At 43.9% G+C, this 18,069-nt stretch overlaps 1 protein-coding gene across 11 annotated transcripts in view; it reads left to right on the plus strand.

Moving 5' to 3' along the window:
• The window catches only part of dlg2 (discs, large homolog 2 (Drosophila)), a 941,559-nt gene that overhangs the window by 849,764 nt on the left and 73,726 nt on the right, over window positions 1-18,069 (plus strand). For all 11 annotated transcript variants that reach the window (XM_080197062.1, XM_080197064.1, XM_080197065.1 and 8 more), the window contains one exon: window positions 8,082-8,157. In XM_080197062.1, the coding sequence (XP_080053188.1) occupies window positions 8,082-8,157 (76 nt within the window). The remainder of the gene's footprint in view (window positions 1-8,081; window positions 8,158-18,069) is intronic.

An 18,069-nucleotide genomic window follows, 5' to 3' on the forward strand; every position in this document is an offset into this window, starting at 1 on the left:
ATATGTCAGTCCTGCCATCCAGGAATAAATCTGGTAAACCTTCGCTGCACTCCCTCTAGAGCAAAAACATCCTTACTCAAATAAGGAGACCAAAACTCCACACAATATTCCAGGTGTGGTCTCACCAAGGCCCTGTATAATTGCAGCAAGACATCCCTGCTCTTGTACTCAAATCCTATCACTGTGAAGGCCAGCATACCACTTGCCTTCTTTATCATCTGTTGCACCTGCGTACTTAACTTCAGTGACTGGTGTATGAGGACACCCAGGTCTCGTTGTATATTCCCCACTCTTAATTCATAGCCATTCAAATAATAATCTGCTTTCCTGTTTTTGATACCCTTACATTTATCTACCTTATGCAGCAACTGACATGCATTTGCCTACTCACTCAGCTTCCTGCTTTCTTGAGAAGAACCAAGTCCTAGCTGTGACTCCAGATGCCTTGACTCCCCTTTTCATCTTGGCTCTGGATACCAGAGCACAGATACACAATAGTGGAACTCGGGTTAGTACTGATAACCAATATCCCATCCGTAAGGTTCTGGATTTGGCCCTCCCTGAGAGTCATCAATCTCTCGTTGGAGGAAGTCATGTATTCTGAAGAGTTGGTCATAGCCTAGATGGACTCCTCCACTGACCATGCCAGTGCAACCCCTCTGGAATCCCTGTCACATCTCCGCATGCTGCATGTCCAGCATCTGCCACCTAAAGGACAATTCCAGGTGTTTGTCATCAACCTTTCCCAACACTTCTCCCAAATGCGAGAGGCCTGTACTATCTCAGCCTCAAACTGATGGTCTTGTGATCATGATATGCTTGCATCGTAAGTGGATCCATTTGAACTGACATTCATTTCCACTGAGATGTGTGTATCTGCACTGGTGCTAGGTGTGGAGCAAAGACATAGTGGAATATGCTCTAAGGCTTTTTCTCCTCTGAAGTAAAGTTGGTCCCTTAGGTCTAGTGGTTGCAGTTGCCGAGATTTCATCTGTGGGAGAAATAAATAAGAGTGAAGCACACCTTAATCATCTGAGGTCACTTCAGAGAGACATGCTTCCTAAAACTCTCACTCACACCATTCGGAGATGGTGCCAGGGTTTACATCACAGCCCCTTCAACATTGAGACATTCAATTATCCCCAAATTCTGCAAGTATCCAACATCAAAAGCCATCAATGCTACCTCCCTGCCAAATTCTCCAGTTCCTCCTTTCCCCAGCCCTCACACCTCTTCAGCAGCATATTTACAGCGAGATCGATGTGCTCTTGGAATCTCGTCATCTTCCAACCTCACCTCACTCAATGATCTGACTCCAATGGTTTATTGTCATCTCAAGCACCTCCTCCTCTATCAGGATGAAAATGATCACATTGGATTGACCATCTGATCCTTGCCCTCTTATGCGTACTCTTAGGGAATTGTAATGAATATGCCAGGAAAAAATCATGCTTTCAGTTGTGTAATTAACATGTTCTTTGTCAGCAGCCAACAATTCTCAATGATCTTTGCTATCTAACAGTTCATATCACCCCTCCCAGAATCCCCCTGTGCTATACAATACGATTCTTCCATTTCATGCTGCTTTGGCCACATTATGAGGCAATCCCACACTTGACCCACAATGTACTTTCCCATAAAAGTAAATTGGTTATACATATACTCTGGCAGAGAAAGGATTAATTAGCAATCCTACTGTCTGGGGCCCCTTGGGGAAGAGCAACCATAATATGATATAATTCTTCATTAAGTTGGAGAGTGAAGTAGTCAAATCCCAAGCTCAGGTCCTGAATCTAAATATAGGGAACTATGAGGGCATGAGATGTGAATTGAGAGAGATACATTGGGGAACCATACTAAATGGATTGATGGTGGAGAGACATCTGTTCAAGGCTGAGATAGTACAGGCCTCCCGCATTTGGGGGAAGTGTTGGGACAGGTTGATGATATTGAAAAATATGTGCATGAATTACAACAATTATTCATTCCTGCCTAACACAAAAATAAATGAAGAAGGATGGTTCATTTATGGCTTTCAAAAGAAATTATGGATAATATTAAATACAAAGAGGAGATGTATAAAATTATCAGAAAGTGCAGCAAGCCTGAGGACAGGAAACATTTTTGTATTCAGCAAAAGAGGACAAAAAATTTGATCAAGAGGGGAAAAAATGTAATATGAGAGTAAAATTGCAGGGCACGTTGAAATTGACCATTAAACCATAAAAATGTCAAAAGAAGATTAGTAAAGACAAATACAGGTCACCTGTAGTCTGAAGCCTGGGTATATGTAGAGGGGAACAAAGAAATGGCAGAAGAATTGAATACACACTATGGTTCTGTCTTCACAAAAGAGGGTGCAAATAACCTCCCTGAAATGTTTGAATATTGAGAGTCTAGTGAGAGGCTGGAATTGAAGAAAATCAGTATCAGTAAGAAGGTGGTGCTAGGGAAATTAATGGGGTTAAAGGCTAACAAATCACCAGGGGCTGATAATCTATATCCCAAGGTATTAAAGGAGCTGGCCATGGAAATATTGGTTGCATTGGTGGTCATTTTCCAAATTCTATAAACTCTAGAGAAGTTGTTAAAGAATGGAGGGTGACAAATATAAGCCCACTATTTAAAATGGGGAGAGATAAAAAGGCAAATTACAGGTCTGATAGCCTGACATCAGTAGTGGGGAAGATATAAAAGATGTGATAACAGAACATTTGGAAAGCATTAATGGGCTTGGACAAAGCCAGCATGGGTATATAAAAGGCAAGTCATACTTAGCAAAGTGACTGGAGTTCTTTGAGGATGTAACTAGTTGAATGATAAGGGTGATCCAGTGAATGTGTTGGTTTTGGACTTTGCAAAGACTTTTGATAAGATCCCTTATAAAGGGTTAGTGAGCAAAATTAAAGCACGTGGGATGGGGGTAATTTATTGGCATGTATCAAGAATTGGTGACAGACAGGAAACAAAGAAAGGGAATAAATGGGGTATTTCTCTGAGTGGCAAACAGCAACTAGTTGGGTACTGCAGGTTCAGTGCTTGGGCCCCAGCTGTTCATGATATATATATGGATGAAGGAACAAATTGTAATATTTCTAAGTTTGCTGATGACACAAAATTAGGCAGAATTGAGAGTTGTGAGGAGGATGCAAGGTGGCTTCAAGGTGATTTAGACAAGTTGAGTGAGTGGGCAAATATATGGCAGATGCAGTATAACATGGCTCAACGTGAAGTTATACTTTGGTGTGAAAAAGAGAAGAGTATTATTTAAATGGTGATATATTGGGCAGTTGGATATGCAAAGGGACCTGGGTGTCCTTGTACACCAGTCAATGAAATTGGAGAGGCAGGCAAAGTAAGCAATAAGGGAGGTATTTTGGTCTTCACTGCAGGAAGATTTAAGTTCAGAAGTAGTAATGTCTTACTGCAGTTATATAGATTCTTGGTGAGACCACATCCAGTGTCTTGCATGCAGTTTTGGTCTCCCAACATAAGAAAGGATATACTTGACATAGAGGAAGTGCAGCAGAGGTTCACTAGGCTGATACAGAGGTTGCAGGGACTGTGCGAGGAGAGGTTGGTTTGACTGAGCTTAGAGTTTAAAAAGATGAGGGAAGATCTGATTGAAATGTATATAATTCTAGCAGGATTGGACAGACCGGATGGAAGGAGGATGTTTTCCCTAGTTGGGGAATCTGGAGCCAGAGAACAGTCTCAGGATACAGGGTAGACCATTTAGGACTGAGATGTGGAAAAATCTCATCACTCAAAGGGTAATGAACTAGAGGAATTCTCTGCCACAGAAAGCTGTGGAGGCCAAGTCTTTGGATATATTCAAGAAAGAGAATTTTTAGATTTAATGGCATCAAGAGGTATAGGGAGAAAATAGGAATATGGCATTGAGATAAAGGATTAGCCATAATAATATTGAATAGCAGAGCAAGTGCAAAGGGTCAAACAGCCTACTCCTGCTCCTTGTTTCTATTTGAATATAACATTGAGTCCCTTACAGCATTGCAGTCATGTCCTTCGGGTGACCCCCACAGCGGTTGACTACTTCTGTGAACTCTGTCCGGGCTGCTTTGATCAAGCTGAGAGGTCTGCTCCCCATCAACAGGCATGAGGACCTCTTGCCAATCACTCATGGCCTGGAGAAGGAATTGTAGTGAGTCATTGTCAAACCATGGAGCCACCTTTGATCTGGGCCCCTCCTGTGCTCTTTCCTGGCATTCTTCCAGCCATTTTGTGGTCTTACAGCTTCTACACTCAAACATATAAAATAAGAACAGAAGTAGGCCATTTGGCTCCTCGAGCATGTTCTGCAAGGCAAGAAGATTATTGCTGATCTGTTTGTGTTTCAAATTCCACATTGACATCTACCACTGATAACTTCTGATTCTCTTGACAACAAGAATCAATTTACCTCCACCTTAAAAACATTCACTGACCCTGCCTCCACTGACTTATGAGGCAGAGAGTTCCAAAGTCACAATCCTCTGAGAGGATAAAATTCTCCTTATCTCTGCACTAAAAGGGTGACCCCCAATTTTAAAACAATGCCCCCCCCGACCCGCTCTGAACTTAACCCGCAATGGAAACATCCTTTCCATGTCCACCTTGTGGAGACCAGTCAGGATCTTATATATTTCCATCTAGTTACCCCTCACTATTTTGAACACCAGTGGAAATATGTCCAATCTTCCATCATAAGACAGCTTATTCATTCCAAGTATCAATCTAGTAAACTTTGTAGAGAAACAATCAGAGCTTAAGGGTATAATTGTCATCCTATTCCAAACAGTTGTTATTCAGAAGGAAAATGAGACAGGTGTGCTCAGATATTTCTTTTCTGCCTGACAAAGGTCCTGAATGATACAAAGCTGGCACAACAACCACCAGAGTGTTGCTCTTACCTGCTGCTGCTCCAATGATTCAATGGATTTAACAGTCTCCTTGATAAAAACTTCTGCCTGCAAACGAATACTTTTATCCGATATCAATCATCAAGTGAAATTAAAAAGAGGTGGAGATAGGAAGATGGGGATCGTCAATGGCTCCCAGTTGTTTTGTGGAACCAGGAGAAGCACTTCTGCTTTCTGACTCCACAAATACTACACTCCTGTAAGTTATAAGGCTGTGGTCTCTTTAAGGGGAGCATAAGCTCCAACTAATCAAAGTTAATTTAACAATCTATCTCTAAAATGCATATGCTCATTTCACATAGCCACCAGGTCAAGTCAGGTGCAGGTGGTAAATTTAATTTATACCCTATTGTATTTGAAATCACAGAATCATTGAAAATGTATTACTCAGGAGGTAATTTGGTATATTGTCTGTGCCTGTCAACAAAGAACTACCCAGCCTGGTCACGTCTTCCTGGATTTCGCAAGTATGCGTCTTCAAGTAGACCTCCAAGCACTTTATAAGTGTAGTGATACTTTCTGCCTCTATCACCCCCTCAAGCAGAGTTCCTGGTCCCTATCACTGTTTGTGAGAAAATATATTTTCTTTCAGCTTTCCTCTAATCCTTTACCAATCACTAATGGCTCTTAGTTTTTGACCTTTCAGTTAAGATAAATAGGTCGTCTCTATTTACTCTAAGCCCTCCATAATTTTATATGCCACAATTAAGTCATCCCTCAGCCTCCTCCATCCCTAGGAAAACAACCCCAGCCTGTCCAATCTTTCCTGAAATCTGAAGTTTTTAAATCCAACATCTTTGTTGGATTTAAAATAAAATACAACATCTTTGTAAATGTCCTCTCTCCAATATCATCACATTTTTCCTGTAAAAACTTGACACAGTACTCAAGTTGCGGTCTAACTAGTGCTGTAGACAGTTCCAGCATAACCTCCCTACTCTTACATTCTATTCCTCAGCTATTAAATGAAAGCCTGTAATACACCTTCTTAACCATTCTATCAAACTGCCCTGCTACCTCTGCAGATTTTTAAATTCATTCATTGATGTGGGCTTTGCCATCTGGGCTAGCATTTATTGCCCATCCCCAATTGCCTTCGAAAAGGTGGTGGTGAGCAGCTTTCTTGAATCGCTGTAATCTGCGTTGCAGGTACATCTACAGTACTGTTTGGGGGAGGGGGGATGCATGTCAGGATTTTGACCCAGCACAACGAAACAACAGTGATAAGCGGGATTCTCCAGCTTCATCAGACATCCCACAGGAATCCTGACGCTCCGCAGAATGGGGCCTTGGGCAAAAATCAGAATCCCCAATGGGCATCAATGTAATCGGCATTTACCCGACCCGTGCCACCGGCCCTGAATGGGTTCCTGCCCACAATGGGCAGCGACCTGATAATTATCAAACCCACTAATTATAGCCCCACCTCCCAGCAGGAACACCAGGCAGGCCTTGGTGTTGCTAACCACAAGCAAGGACATGACTTGCTGGACCTTGAGGGTTGAAGGGAGCACCACCAACCCCTCAGAAAAGAGGGGCATCTTCCTCCTTACCACTTAAATCATGCTTCACTCCCCCACACATACCATATCACGCAGACATGAGGGAAATTCGACTCTTCTTTAGCCCCCATACTGCCTCAGACTCCCACTCAGTCCCCCACACTCAGGCTAGCTCCACATTCAGGCCACTACCCCCTCAGACCTCTCACTCAGATCCCCATTCAGGTTATGCACCTTGCAAAAGAGGAAGTTAAACCACTTATTCCTTTTGAAGAAACCACAGGCTGTCAATCATCCTTAGAATTTTACAAACATTGTGGTTACGATCAGTGAAGGCATTTGATATGCATTGAAGCATGTCAATGAAAGCTCAATAAATACAGCTGTCGATGGAAGCCTCTCTCACAGCGCTGAACAGTGAAATTGATAGATCAAGGCTTTCCAGTTGAATAAGATTTAGCTTGCTGGAAGGCCTCGGAAACTTCAAATCAAAGCTGTGTGCGTACATTGGAGCTGAATGCACAGCTGTGCAGAGTGGAACCACTGCTCCCCCAGGTGAAAGTGACATCTCCTTTCTGTCAGAGGATTTCAAAGGGGTCTGCTCACACTTGCAGCTTTTGACTGAGAGAAAGGAAAATCTCTGTTGCAGAATGGAGTGCTTGAAACTTCTGCCAGATGACCATGGGACATGGAGATTAAAGTAACCTGGCCACTTCAAAATTTCACAGCTGACAGACAAGTATGCAGATGTTGATCACAGGGCTGCCTAAAGTCACCATGCCAGGGGTGCCAGGACTAGAAGGGGCAGACCAGCCACGATATCCCCATCCCAGTGGAGAATGGCAAAGTCAATCCCTTGCCCCCAGCACAAGCCCACCCAACTGACAGGACACTTGACAAACCCTTTGTCTGCAGCCTAGCAGTGGCAGAGAGGCAAATGGTCACTGGACCTACCTCCTTGTCCCCCCTCAGGGCCTAAGGTGCCTGTCCAAGGGGTCAGCGCCAGTGTGCTAGGGGAATGTGCGATGTTGGCACTACCAAAGCATGTGGCCTGAATGGGAGGCCTGAGTGGGGAGGGAGGAGGGGGATTCTGAAGGGGGAGGGGATGGCAGGAGGTGTGAGAGCCAAGGAACCAAGGAGCCAAGAAGTCTGCAGGCTGAGGGAGTGGTCTGAGGGGGAGGGGGCTGAATGCAGAGTTTGAGGTGGGCAAAGGAGAGCTGAGTGCGGGATCTGAGGGAAGAGGTTTGGTTTGGGTCAGGTCATTCCTGGCCCAGGGCCAGGATGTAGCATGGGAATCAGGCCAGTGGAGCTATTTTAATGTCAGCCCTCCTCTCATCCCAGACCAGGCTGGAACTAAAATCAACCTCAGTGGTACCAAAATGAATGTTGACCCGTTGAATATATTAATATAATTTTGAATTGCCAGATGATGGTTTAGGAGTGTTAAATATCATGCGATTGCATATCCAATTATCATATAAATGTCACTCCTGCAATACCTGGGTGAAACAGAGAATGTGATTTTAATTTTAAAATCTTTGCGTAAAAATTGTAGCAGTTAGCCTGTCCATCAAATTAAACTTTTCAGTATTCTTGACTGAAGCATGGAATGAAAATATTCTGGTCTGATCAACCATTTATCCTTCTGTATTTCCAGAGTTGAAAGGAAAGAACGATCTAGACTTAAAACTGTAAAGTTCAATGCCAATCCTGGAGTGATTGATGCCAAAGGGGTGAGTGAAAAAAATAATGCTGTTGTTGTTACTAAATTAGATAGTTCCCAGAGCTATATATTTCAGACAGCATGCAAGATCCTGAGAGAAGCTCTGCATGTTTTTACTTGGTTTCAGAATAGATTTACTCTCCTAAATATCAGCTTGGATTCAATGTATATTTATAATTAGCCTACCCTGAATAATTTAATGTGGTAAACAATATAATGCCAGCAAGTTAATACAGGATAAAAAGAATACTGTACAACATGTGACTTTTTCACATATATCTATTTAAAATACTAGGCACAATTGTTCCTGCATCTTTTGCATCATAATGCTCCCTTTCTCATCAAAAAAGCGAAGTCAAAACATAGAAACATATAAGCCAAGGTCCTGAAGTTGCTATGTATATAGGAGATAAACCTGGAAATTAAAATTTACAGTGTGGAACAGGATACTTAAAATTCAACTGACAACCCTTATAGATGTCAAACCTCTACAAAAATCTGTGATGATGTTCTTTAACTCCAATACATTTGACTGAGCTTTTTTGTGAGAATAAAGATTAAATTCTGTTGATTAATTAAAGTGTATATGTGACAGACATTTGAATAAATGGTTCAACACTCCTAATCTACAAATATAACATATTTTTGCAGGAGTCAGATGTTGTGATGCAAGAAATCAAAGATCATATAACAGACAACTGAAAATTTTGGATTAGTTAATTAGAGTTGATTAAAGAAAGTAGGCAAAATGCTTAAAATATTGTTAATTCTTTTGAGAAGCAAATTGCATAAGATTTAACTAATTGCTAACTAATGTTCTGGAAGATTACTTTAATTATGTTTTTATTCCTGCAAAAGTTACATTGATTTTTAACATTATTAGTGAAAAATAATTGTTTTTAAGAAACAATTACCTATGTTGATTCAGCAGAGCAATTATTGTATTTTATTCTAAGTCTTATATGAAGAACAACCCAGCACGGGAAACAGGCCCTTCGGCCCAACGAGCCTGTGCCGCCATTTCAACAAAGCATTTTCCTACACCTACCCTGCCCCATGTGTATGTGAATGGTACCCCTAATGTAGCCAGATTCAGGGGAGAATAATGTAGGGTCAATTTGGTACACCAGTCAGCCTAAGAGCACATCTTTGGGGTGTGGGAGGAAACCGGAGCACCCGGAGGAAACCCGCGCAACCACAGGGAGAATGCGCAAACTCCCACAGACACAGGCCCAAATCCATGTGTCTGCACAGCTAGCAGTGATAGTCACTGAGCTGTTGTGGTGCCCGTCTGCTGGTCCAGGATTAAGCACACACAGCGACACAAAGTACTAGGCCACTCTCGGAACCTCCAAGAGCAGCCCACACATGACCCACCGTGTGCATGCCCCTCGTTTGACAACAAGGTGGACCGACACCTGTGGATTAAAAGAGACAAAAACATTAACATGTAATACTACATTTCCAGTGTCGTCCCGAGGCTCTGATCCTTTTTAATACCGTCTACTATAACCCTCCATCCCTGTTTCGCTCATGTGTCTAACAAGTCCAACGTGCCTGCCTCCACCACCTTACTTGGTAGTGCATTCCATACCCCCACAATCCTCTGCGTGAAAAACCTTCCTCTAGCATCCAAATTATACTTCTCCCCCCTCACCCTTAGATCATGACCTCTCGTAATAGTTGTCCCCAATCTAGGGAAAAGCCTACCACTGTTGACTCTATCTATTCCCTTCATTATTTTATACACCTCTATCAGATCCCCCCTTAATCTCCGTCTTTTTAAGGAGAAGAGCCCCAGTTTTTCCAACCTTTCCTCGTAACTCAGTCCTTCCATACCAGGCAACATCCTGGTAAACCTCCTCTGCACCCTCTCCAGGGTCTCCACGTCCTTCCGGTAGTAAGGTGACCAGAACTGGACGCAGTACTCCAAATGCGGCCTAACCAACGTTCTGTACAACTGAAGCATTAGACGACAGCTCTTGTACTCTATACCCCTTCCTATAAAGGCTAGCATTCCGTAAGCTTTCTTCACAACCTTCTCTACCTGTGTTGACACCTTCAGAGACTTGTGCACCTGCACTCCCAGGTCCCTCTGTATTTCTATACTCTTAATCAGTCTACCTTTTATCATGTAACTCCTCCCTGCATATTCCTTCCAAAATGCATCACCTCGCATTTGTCAGGGTTAAATTCCATCTGCCATCTATCTGCCCAATATACCAACCTATCTATATCCTGCTGTGTCACCTGACAGTCTTCCTCGGTATCTGCCAATCCTGCCATCTTGGTGTCATCTGCAAACTTGCTGATCACACCACGTACGCCCTCTTCCAAGTCGTTTATATATAATACAAAGAGGAGAGGTCCCAGTACTGAGCCCTGCGGCACACCACTGGTGACTGACCTCCAGCCAGAAAAGGACCCTTCCACTACTACTCTCTGTCTCCTATTGCCCAGCCAGTTTTCAATCCATCTAGCTACCTGTCCCTGTATCCCATGTGCCTTAACCTTTTCTACCAGCCTACTGTGAGGGACTTTGTCAAACGCCTTACTGAAACCCATATAGATGACATCAACAGCTCGCCCGTCGTCAACCGTTTTTGTCACCTCCTCAAAAAATTCTACCAGATTCGTAAGGCAAGACCTCCCATGAACAAAGCCATTTTGCATATCCCTAATCAGATTGCAATGCTCCAAATGCTTATACATCCTATCCCTAAGAATTTTTTCCAATAATTTTCCTACCACCGATGTCAAACTCACTGGTCTATAATTACCAGGGTTATCCCTACGACCCTTTTTAAACAGCGGTACCACATTAGCTACCCTCCAGTCCTCTGGGACCTCACCTGTGTCCAATGAAGAGACAAAGATTTGCGTCAGAGACCCAGCAATTTCATCTCTCACCTCCCTAAGCAGCCTGGGATAAATACCATCAGGCCCCGGAGCTTTATCCGTCTTTATGCTACCTAAAAACCCTAGCACTTCCTCCCTCGTAATGGATATTTCCTTCCACTGACCTACAGATCCCTCCAAGACATTGCACGACACCAAACCCCTCTCCTTCGTGAATACCAACGCAAAGTATTCATTCAGGATCTCCCCCATTCCCTCAGACTCGATGCATAGCTCCCCTCCTTTGTCCGTAAGAGGACCAATTTTCCCTCTAACCATTCTCTCGCTCCTAATATAAGAATAAAATGCCTTTGGATTTTCCTTAATCCTATCAGCCAAAGCCATTTCATGCCCTCTTTTCGCCCTTCTAACTCCCCTTTTAAGCTCCCTCCTACTCTCTCTATATCCCTTCAGCGCACCCTCCGTTCCCAGTTGTTTCGACCTAACATATGCCTCCCTCTTCTTCCTGACCAAGTCTTCGATACCCCCTGTGATCCACAGCTCTCTGCCTTTCCCATCCTTCCTCTTTGCCGGCACATGCCTTTCCTGCAACATTATCAGTTTGCCTTGAAAGCCTCCCACTTACCAACTGTGGACTTGCCAGCTAACAACCCCTCCCAATCAGTGTCCTTCAGCTCCCTCCTAATCCGGCTATAGCTCGCCTTCCCCCAGTTCAGCACCCTACCCTTCGGACGGCACTCATCCCTTTCCATTTTTATCCTAAAGTAGACAGACTTGTGGTCACTGTTAGCCACATGTTCGCCTACCTCAACCTCAACCACCTGCCCCAGCTCATTACCCAACACTAAATCCAGTATAGCCCCCTCCCAAGGACCTTTCCAACACACATTTTACAAACTCCTCCCCATCCATACCCCCAGCTCTAGGCACCTTCCAATCCACTCCAGGAAGATTAAAGTCACCCACTACAGCCACCTTATTCTTTCTGCACCTATCTAAAATGCCTCTGCAAATACCTTCCTCCACTGACCTCAGGCTGTTGGGTGGCCTATAGTACACCCCTAGCATCGTAATCTCTCCCTTTTTATTCCTCAACTCCACCCACAGTGACTCGATCCCTAACTCCTCCATATTATCCTCCCTCTGCACTGCTGTGATGTGTTCCTTTACTAACAGCGCCACCCCACCACCTCTCTTCAACCCTCCTCTGTCACACCTAAAACACTTATACCCAGGAACATTCAGCTGCCAGTCCTGCCCTTCCTTTAACCACGTCTGCGTAACTGCCACCACATCTAACTTCCTCACAAACATCAAGGCCCTAAGCTCATCCGTTTTACCCGTCACACTCCTCGCATTGAAACAGACGCAGTCCAACCCACCAGGGCCACTCAGAACCTCCTTCCCCCTGATAATTTTCCTTTCACCCAAACCTACCCTAGCACCCAACTCACTCCCAACCCCAATGTCTGATGAGCTATCAGTCTCATCCCCACCACCCCCCCATTAGTTTAAACCCTGCCTAAACACTCCAGCTAACCTCCCTGCTAATACATTTGTCCCTCTCCCATTCAAATTTTCCCCATCCCTCCTGTACAGTTGCCCTTCTCTCACAAATACTTCCCAGTGGTCTACAAAAGTAAAGCCCTCTACCTTGCACCAATCCCTCAGCCATGCATTCAGCTGCATGATCTCATTATTCCTAGCCCTGCTGGTACTAGGCAGCAGCCCAGAGATGCCACCCTGGAAGTCCTGCTCTTCAGTTTGGACCCCAACTCCCTAAATTGCCTGCGTACATCTGCCCTATTCTGCCTTCCTACGTCCCTCTCACCTATGTGTATTATTACTTCTGCCTGGGTCCCCTCCCCTTTCAAAATTCCCTCTATCCTCTCCGATATGTCCTGTACCCCTGCTCCAGAGAGGCAGACCACCATCCTGGAGTCACGCTTCTGCCCACAGAACCTCCTGTCAATTCCGTTGACCCTCCCATCCCCCACCACTATCACATTGCCAGCCCCGTTCCTTCCCTCTGAGTCCTTCTGGCCCTCCTGTCTTTCATTTTGTACCCCTGTCGATGCATTTTGGGGGGCCACTGGGGTGGTCTTTGGACCAGGACTATTCTTCTTCCTCTTCTTCCTCTTTACAGTTGTCCACCCATCCTGCTCCTCTGCCCCTGGGACCTCCACTTGTTCATGGTTCCTAGCCATTAACTCCTCATTCTCCCTGACCAGAAACGCATCCTCTGAACGCACCTCTAGTTGCCTGACCCCGGCCCTCAAGTGCTGCAGCTCTAAACACTTGACGCAGATGTGGGCCTTCGGGAGACGTGATGCCTCCAAGAACTCCCATATGTGGCACCTAACACAGCTAACGCTCCTCCCCATAGCCCCTGACATGTCCCAACCTCACTTGGGTTTGTGTGTGCCAAAATGCAACATGGGAAAGATAGAAACTGCAACTCACCTCGTCTAAGCCTGCTCTCGCCTAAGCCCAGCGAGCCAAAGCCCTTATAGCTCTCACTCAGCTCCCACTCACTCTGCTGCTCGCTCCCGACACTGCCCGCTGTCTATTACTGCCTTCTTTTTATACCCCCCTCTCTCCCTTCCCGACTAGCCCCTTGCCTAACTTCCGGTACGGAAGTAAAAAGTACTTACAGAAACCCCGCGAACCGGTAATGCAGACTAAAAGCGTTTTTAAAGTAAATCCAACACTCACCAGGCCACCAGGTACACTGTTCCGGAGAACAATGAGGTGGATCCACGGGTGAGTATCAGATTTATACCCCCCGCTCTCCCTTCCCGACTAGCCCCTCGCCTAACTTCCGGTACGGTATAAAAACAAAATGGTCTGTGCTCACTAACAGAGTGTGGTTGATACAATTTTTTTTCATCAATATTCGTTCACTGCTCTTTTATTTTAATGCACTTTTAACCTTTCATTTTCTGTGTAAAAATTGATCTACAGGCAATCTATAGGCAAATAATAACCATAACTGTTGTAACGTAATTATAGTTGCTAAATTTCATAGGCTTCGGTCATAGAAATCTTCAATTTGTCCAACTCAGATATTCTCTGGAGTAATTTATTCAGACTATTTAAGCCAAAATTCAGATAAACAGTTATAATTTACAGGTAAAAAGATTTTGGGACTGACGAAAAGAAAAATAATAGCAGTGAGCAAAGGTACAAGTCAAACATAGCACATTGATATTACTCCAATTAATCTTCCTAGTGATATGACCTATATTAGAACTGAGGCAAATTTCAGGTAATTAACTAACCCAGGTTGCTTATTTCAAAGTTTTGCTGTGGCCTATGAACTACTGAATTGATCACTATTATCTGAAATATTCTGGATTTATACACGTGTGTGTGTACATATAAATATATACTTACCACCTTCTTTCAACAATTTTTAGCTCACTTCACTTTTCCTGAAGACATTGACTCTAAGGGTTCAATGGAAGCTGAGCACTTGCTCGGTTCTTGTGCAAATGGCGTATATTTGTGTATTAGCTTTGGAAGTGAGCGTCATCTGCCTATTCAACTTTGGGAAATTTCTATAGAAATTAATCTTATCCTCTCCTCACACCTATTCATATACTTCAGCAGTGAGTCACAGGAGGTCAATTAGGAAAGCACTGAGACCATTCCGCTGAGGTCAGTTGACTCCAGTACAGAATGTGAAACTATCCAGCTATTCTTTGTGTAAAACTTCAGAGTCATCCGGAGGACTTTTTAAAAATGCTTTTGTTGCCAAAGAGGACCAGACTAGGAAGCACTCCAGAATTGTTAAATATTTTAATCAAAATAACACTTCATGTAAGCAATATGGATTGCATTTTCAGATTAAATGTTTATTTACTGCAACAAAAAAGTATTCCCACCATCTTTACAGGAATTAAATACCTTTCTAAATAGGTATTGAACACTCAACAATTCAAAAGTTGCTTTTTTTTGGATTGTTTATTTAGTTAACTTTCTTCAGCATATTTATTGTGCTGCCTTACTCCAGGTATAAAGGTATAAAGAATCTTAATATTGTCTGGTATTCTGCTTTGGAAAAGGAGTCAACCTTTACTTGCAATTGTATTTTGTTTCATTGAATGTAACAATCCTAATGAGATAACAATTCTATTAAAATCAATCTGATCGGTCATCACTCCAAAAAATGCCATTAGTTATGAAAGCAAAGCTCATACATTTTCACATTGTTTTAATCTGCTGTTTTTATCCATGGCAGTTGTCAATCCCTAGTTTAAATTAAATATTTCAAACTTTGGGACAGGGAGCCAGGTCCACATGCCACAGCCACCAATTGTGCAGTAAATGATTGAAACGTTATAGGTCAAGTAAAATCAGAATTAAACACCATGGGTGCAATTTTCTCAATCCGCTGAGCTGCTTGAATAGCGCAGCAGGCTGGGAAATATAAGCAGAGGGCTAAAGTGGGATTCACGACCAACATCCAGTTGATCATGACTTTCCCAGGCCACTTAATAGGCATAAAAGGTGGTAGATGGTAAGTCTGGGCTCCCAAATGTTTCCCACCCCTTAGGGGAGGTTCCACAAGCAGGGATTAAAGCTGATCCCCATCAACAGAGACCACGAGTGATGGCCTAGCTGATGGAAGCAGAGGCTTTTGAGATCCCCCAGGAAGTGGGGGGAAAGGGGTTGTCCCTTTGGCAGCGCCAACTTTGCACTGCCAGCCTGACACCCTAGCAGTGCCAGCCTGGCACTCTGGTAGTGTCCAGCAGATACCCTGACACTGTCCACTGGACCCTGGCACAGAGCCAAGGGATGGAGCCTGAGAGATAGGACCTTCTTGAGACTGAGCCAGACCACAGGGGTAGGCGGATTGATGGTGGGAGGACTGCTGTGCACTCTGCACAGTGACAGGTAGGGAAGAGAGGGAGGGAGTGATCGAGACTGGCTATGATGGTGGGGGGGGGATAGATTGGGCTGGCCATGGGGGGAGTTGTCGGCAATGGGGGGGTTTTTGGGGAAGCCATTGGGAGGCCTAGTGATTGGGGTGTGGGATTAGGAAAGCCATTGGGAGGCCCCAGCGATTTGGGGGTTGGGGGAGGACAGTGCGCCTGTGTTGATCTTCCAAGGGAGATGGTGCACGCGCAGTGGCCCACTCAGCATGCTGATGCCAGCCCCTCGTTACCGGAGTGAGTGGGTTCTGTGAAGCACAGAGTGCCGGAAGTTGAACAAAATGCTTCCAAAAAACAGGAGGAAAAATCTCTCGTTTTCCCACTCACTGGGCACTTAATTTTTTGGGGGAAAATCGCCCCCCATATTGAACATAATTATTTTCTTTTGTAATGAAATATCTGCACAAAGTATTCAAAGTACCCCATGTATTGTAGCTTTAATTGCAAACAGTTTTTTAAAAATTCCAAAAATGTAAGCAATTGTGACTTTTGGCAATATGTGGTGCATTGTTCCCTATTGACATTCCATATTTATAAAGAAATAAACACTCACATTGTGAAATTCAGACACCCACACTGCATTTGGCTGGTTATCCACTTCTCATTTACCTTTTTATCTGGCTAATGATCCCACTTTCTCTATCCAAAGTTCAGCTAGTACACACCAATATGTTGCATGGTCTAATCTGTTTCACTTTGACTGTTGTCTGTACTGTTCAATTTTGGCTGCTCCAACACAGCTCACCTTCTGTCGTTCAGCTTCATCTTCAACACACTACATCATTGCCTAGTCTTATGTGCTGAAGTACTAGCTCTGCTCACTTGCCACAAGTTTGTCTGCGCTTATTTCTGAAAGAGTGAACAAGCATTTAGAAGCACCTGGATGCACTGGATTTCTGAAGCTGCCCCTAATAAGTCTAGCTCTACCAGTGAGGGAATATGTTATTGTCTGATTCTAAAGGAGAAAGCTACCACTGGGAGTATGCCTGCACTGACAAAGGATCCGCGTCAAGGAGCTCACCTTCCAGATGGAGGCCAGAGCAGGAAAGGAGAGAGAAGGGCTTGGTGGCTTCATGACTGCTGCTAAATTATCAAACATGCATCTCTCTTATTCTGATTTGGTAGTGATGGGACAAAAACCTCTCCTATTCATTTATACTGCTGTGATGTTATTAGTGATCTTACTGAATCACATAAAATGCTAAATTGGTCTTGGAACATTTTAAAGCTATTTGCATAAATTTCAGGGCAATGATGAGCCCTGTATTCACTGGCAAAGCTGCCTCAAAATAGTAAAACTGCCCTGCACTGCTTAAAGAGAAGGTTGTGCTGAGAATGTTCATATTTCCTTACCAGCTAATTACACATTGTTCATGGGCTTCCTGCAAGGAGCTGCTCAACAATCACAGCATTGGAAAACAATCTGATGGGAACTTCATTTTCAACAATGATGACACTAATACTGAACGATTTCTGAACTTTGCAGTCTGTTTTTATATGTTATGGGTGACTAAATGTTAATGATCTAAATGGCAGTCAGCATTTGACACATGGCTTAAATTGAATGTGAATAGGCAGTGTTTTTCACTAAAATGAGAGACTGCCAATACAGCAACAAAGGAGCAGAGGAGGTCACTTGGCCCTTCGAGCCTACTCCAATGTTCATTATAATCATGGCCGATCATCCAACTGAATAGCCTGATTCCAACTTCCCATGACATCCTTTGATCCCCTTCACCCCAAGTGCTATATCTAATTGCTTCTTCAAAACACAAAGGATGTGATTTTCCCGGCCTGCTGCGTTGCTCGATTTGTACGAAATGTTAGCGAGGAGGAGTGCCTTTAGCAGGATTTACGACTGGCATCCAGCTGATCGTGACTTTGCTAGGCCGTTTTTTTATAAATATAATCAGCCTTATGCCGGGAATCAACACAAAGCTGATTACCAAATGGAAATCTCAATTTTAATGTCATTAGTGAGCCCGGGACGGTATTGTCCGCACTCATTAATGTTTCCCCCACACCCCGGCCAGGAGAGATTCCCACCAACAGGGGCTAAAGCTGGTCCTCCTGGGAGGCAGGAGGCTGCCCTGTGGGTAGTGCCAGCTGGGGGTGGCCGGAGAGGG

The sequence above is a fragment of the Carcharhinus amblyrhynchos genome, chromosome 10, assembly GCF_965287045.1.
Source record: "Carcharhinus amblyrhynchos chromosome 10, sCarAmb.v2.hapA, whole genome shotgun sequence".
Classification (NCBI taxonomy): domain Eukaryota; kingdom Metazoa; phylum Chordata; class Chondrichthyes; order Carcharhiniformes; family Carcharhinidae; genus Carcharhinus; species Carcharhinus amblyrhynchos.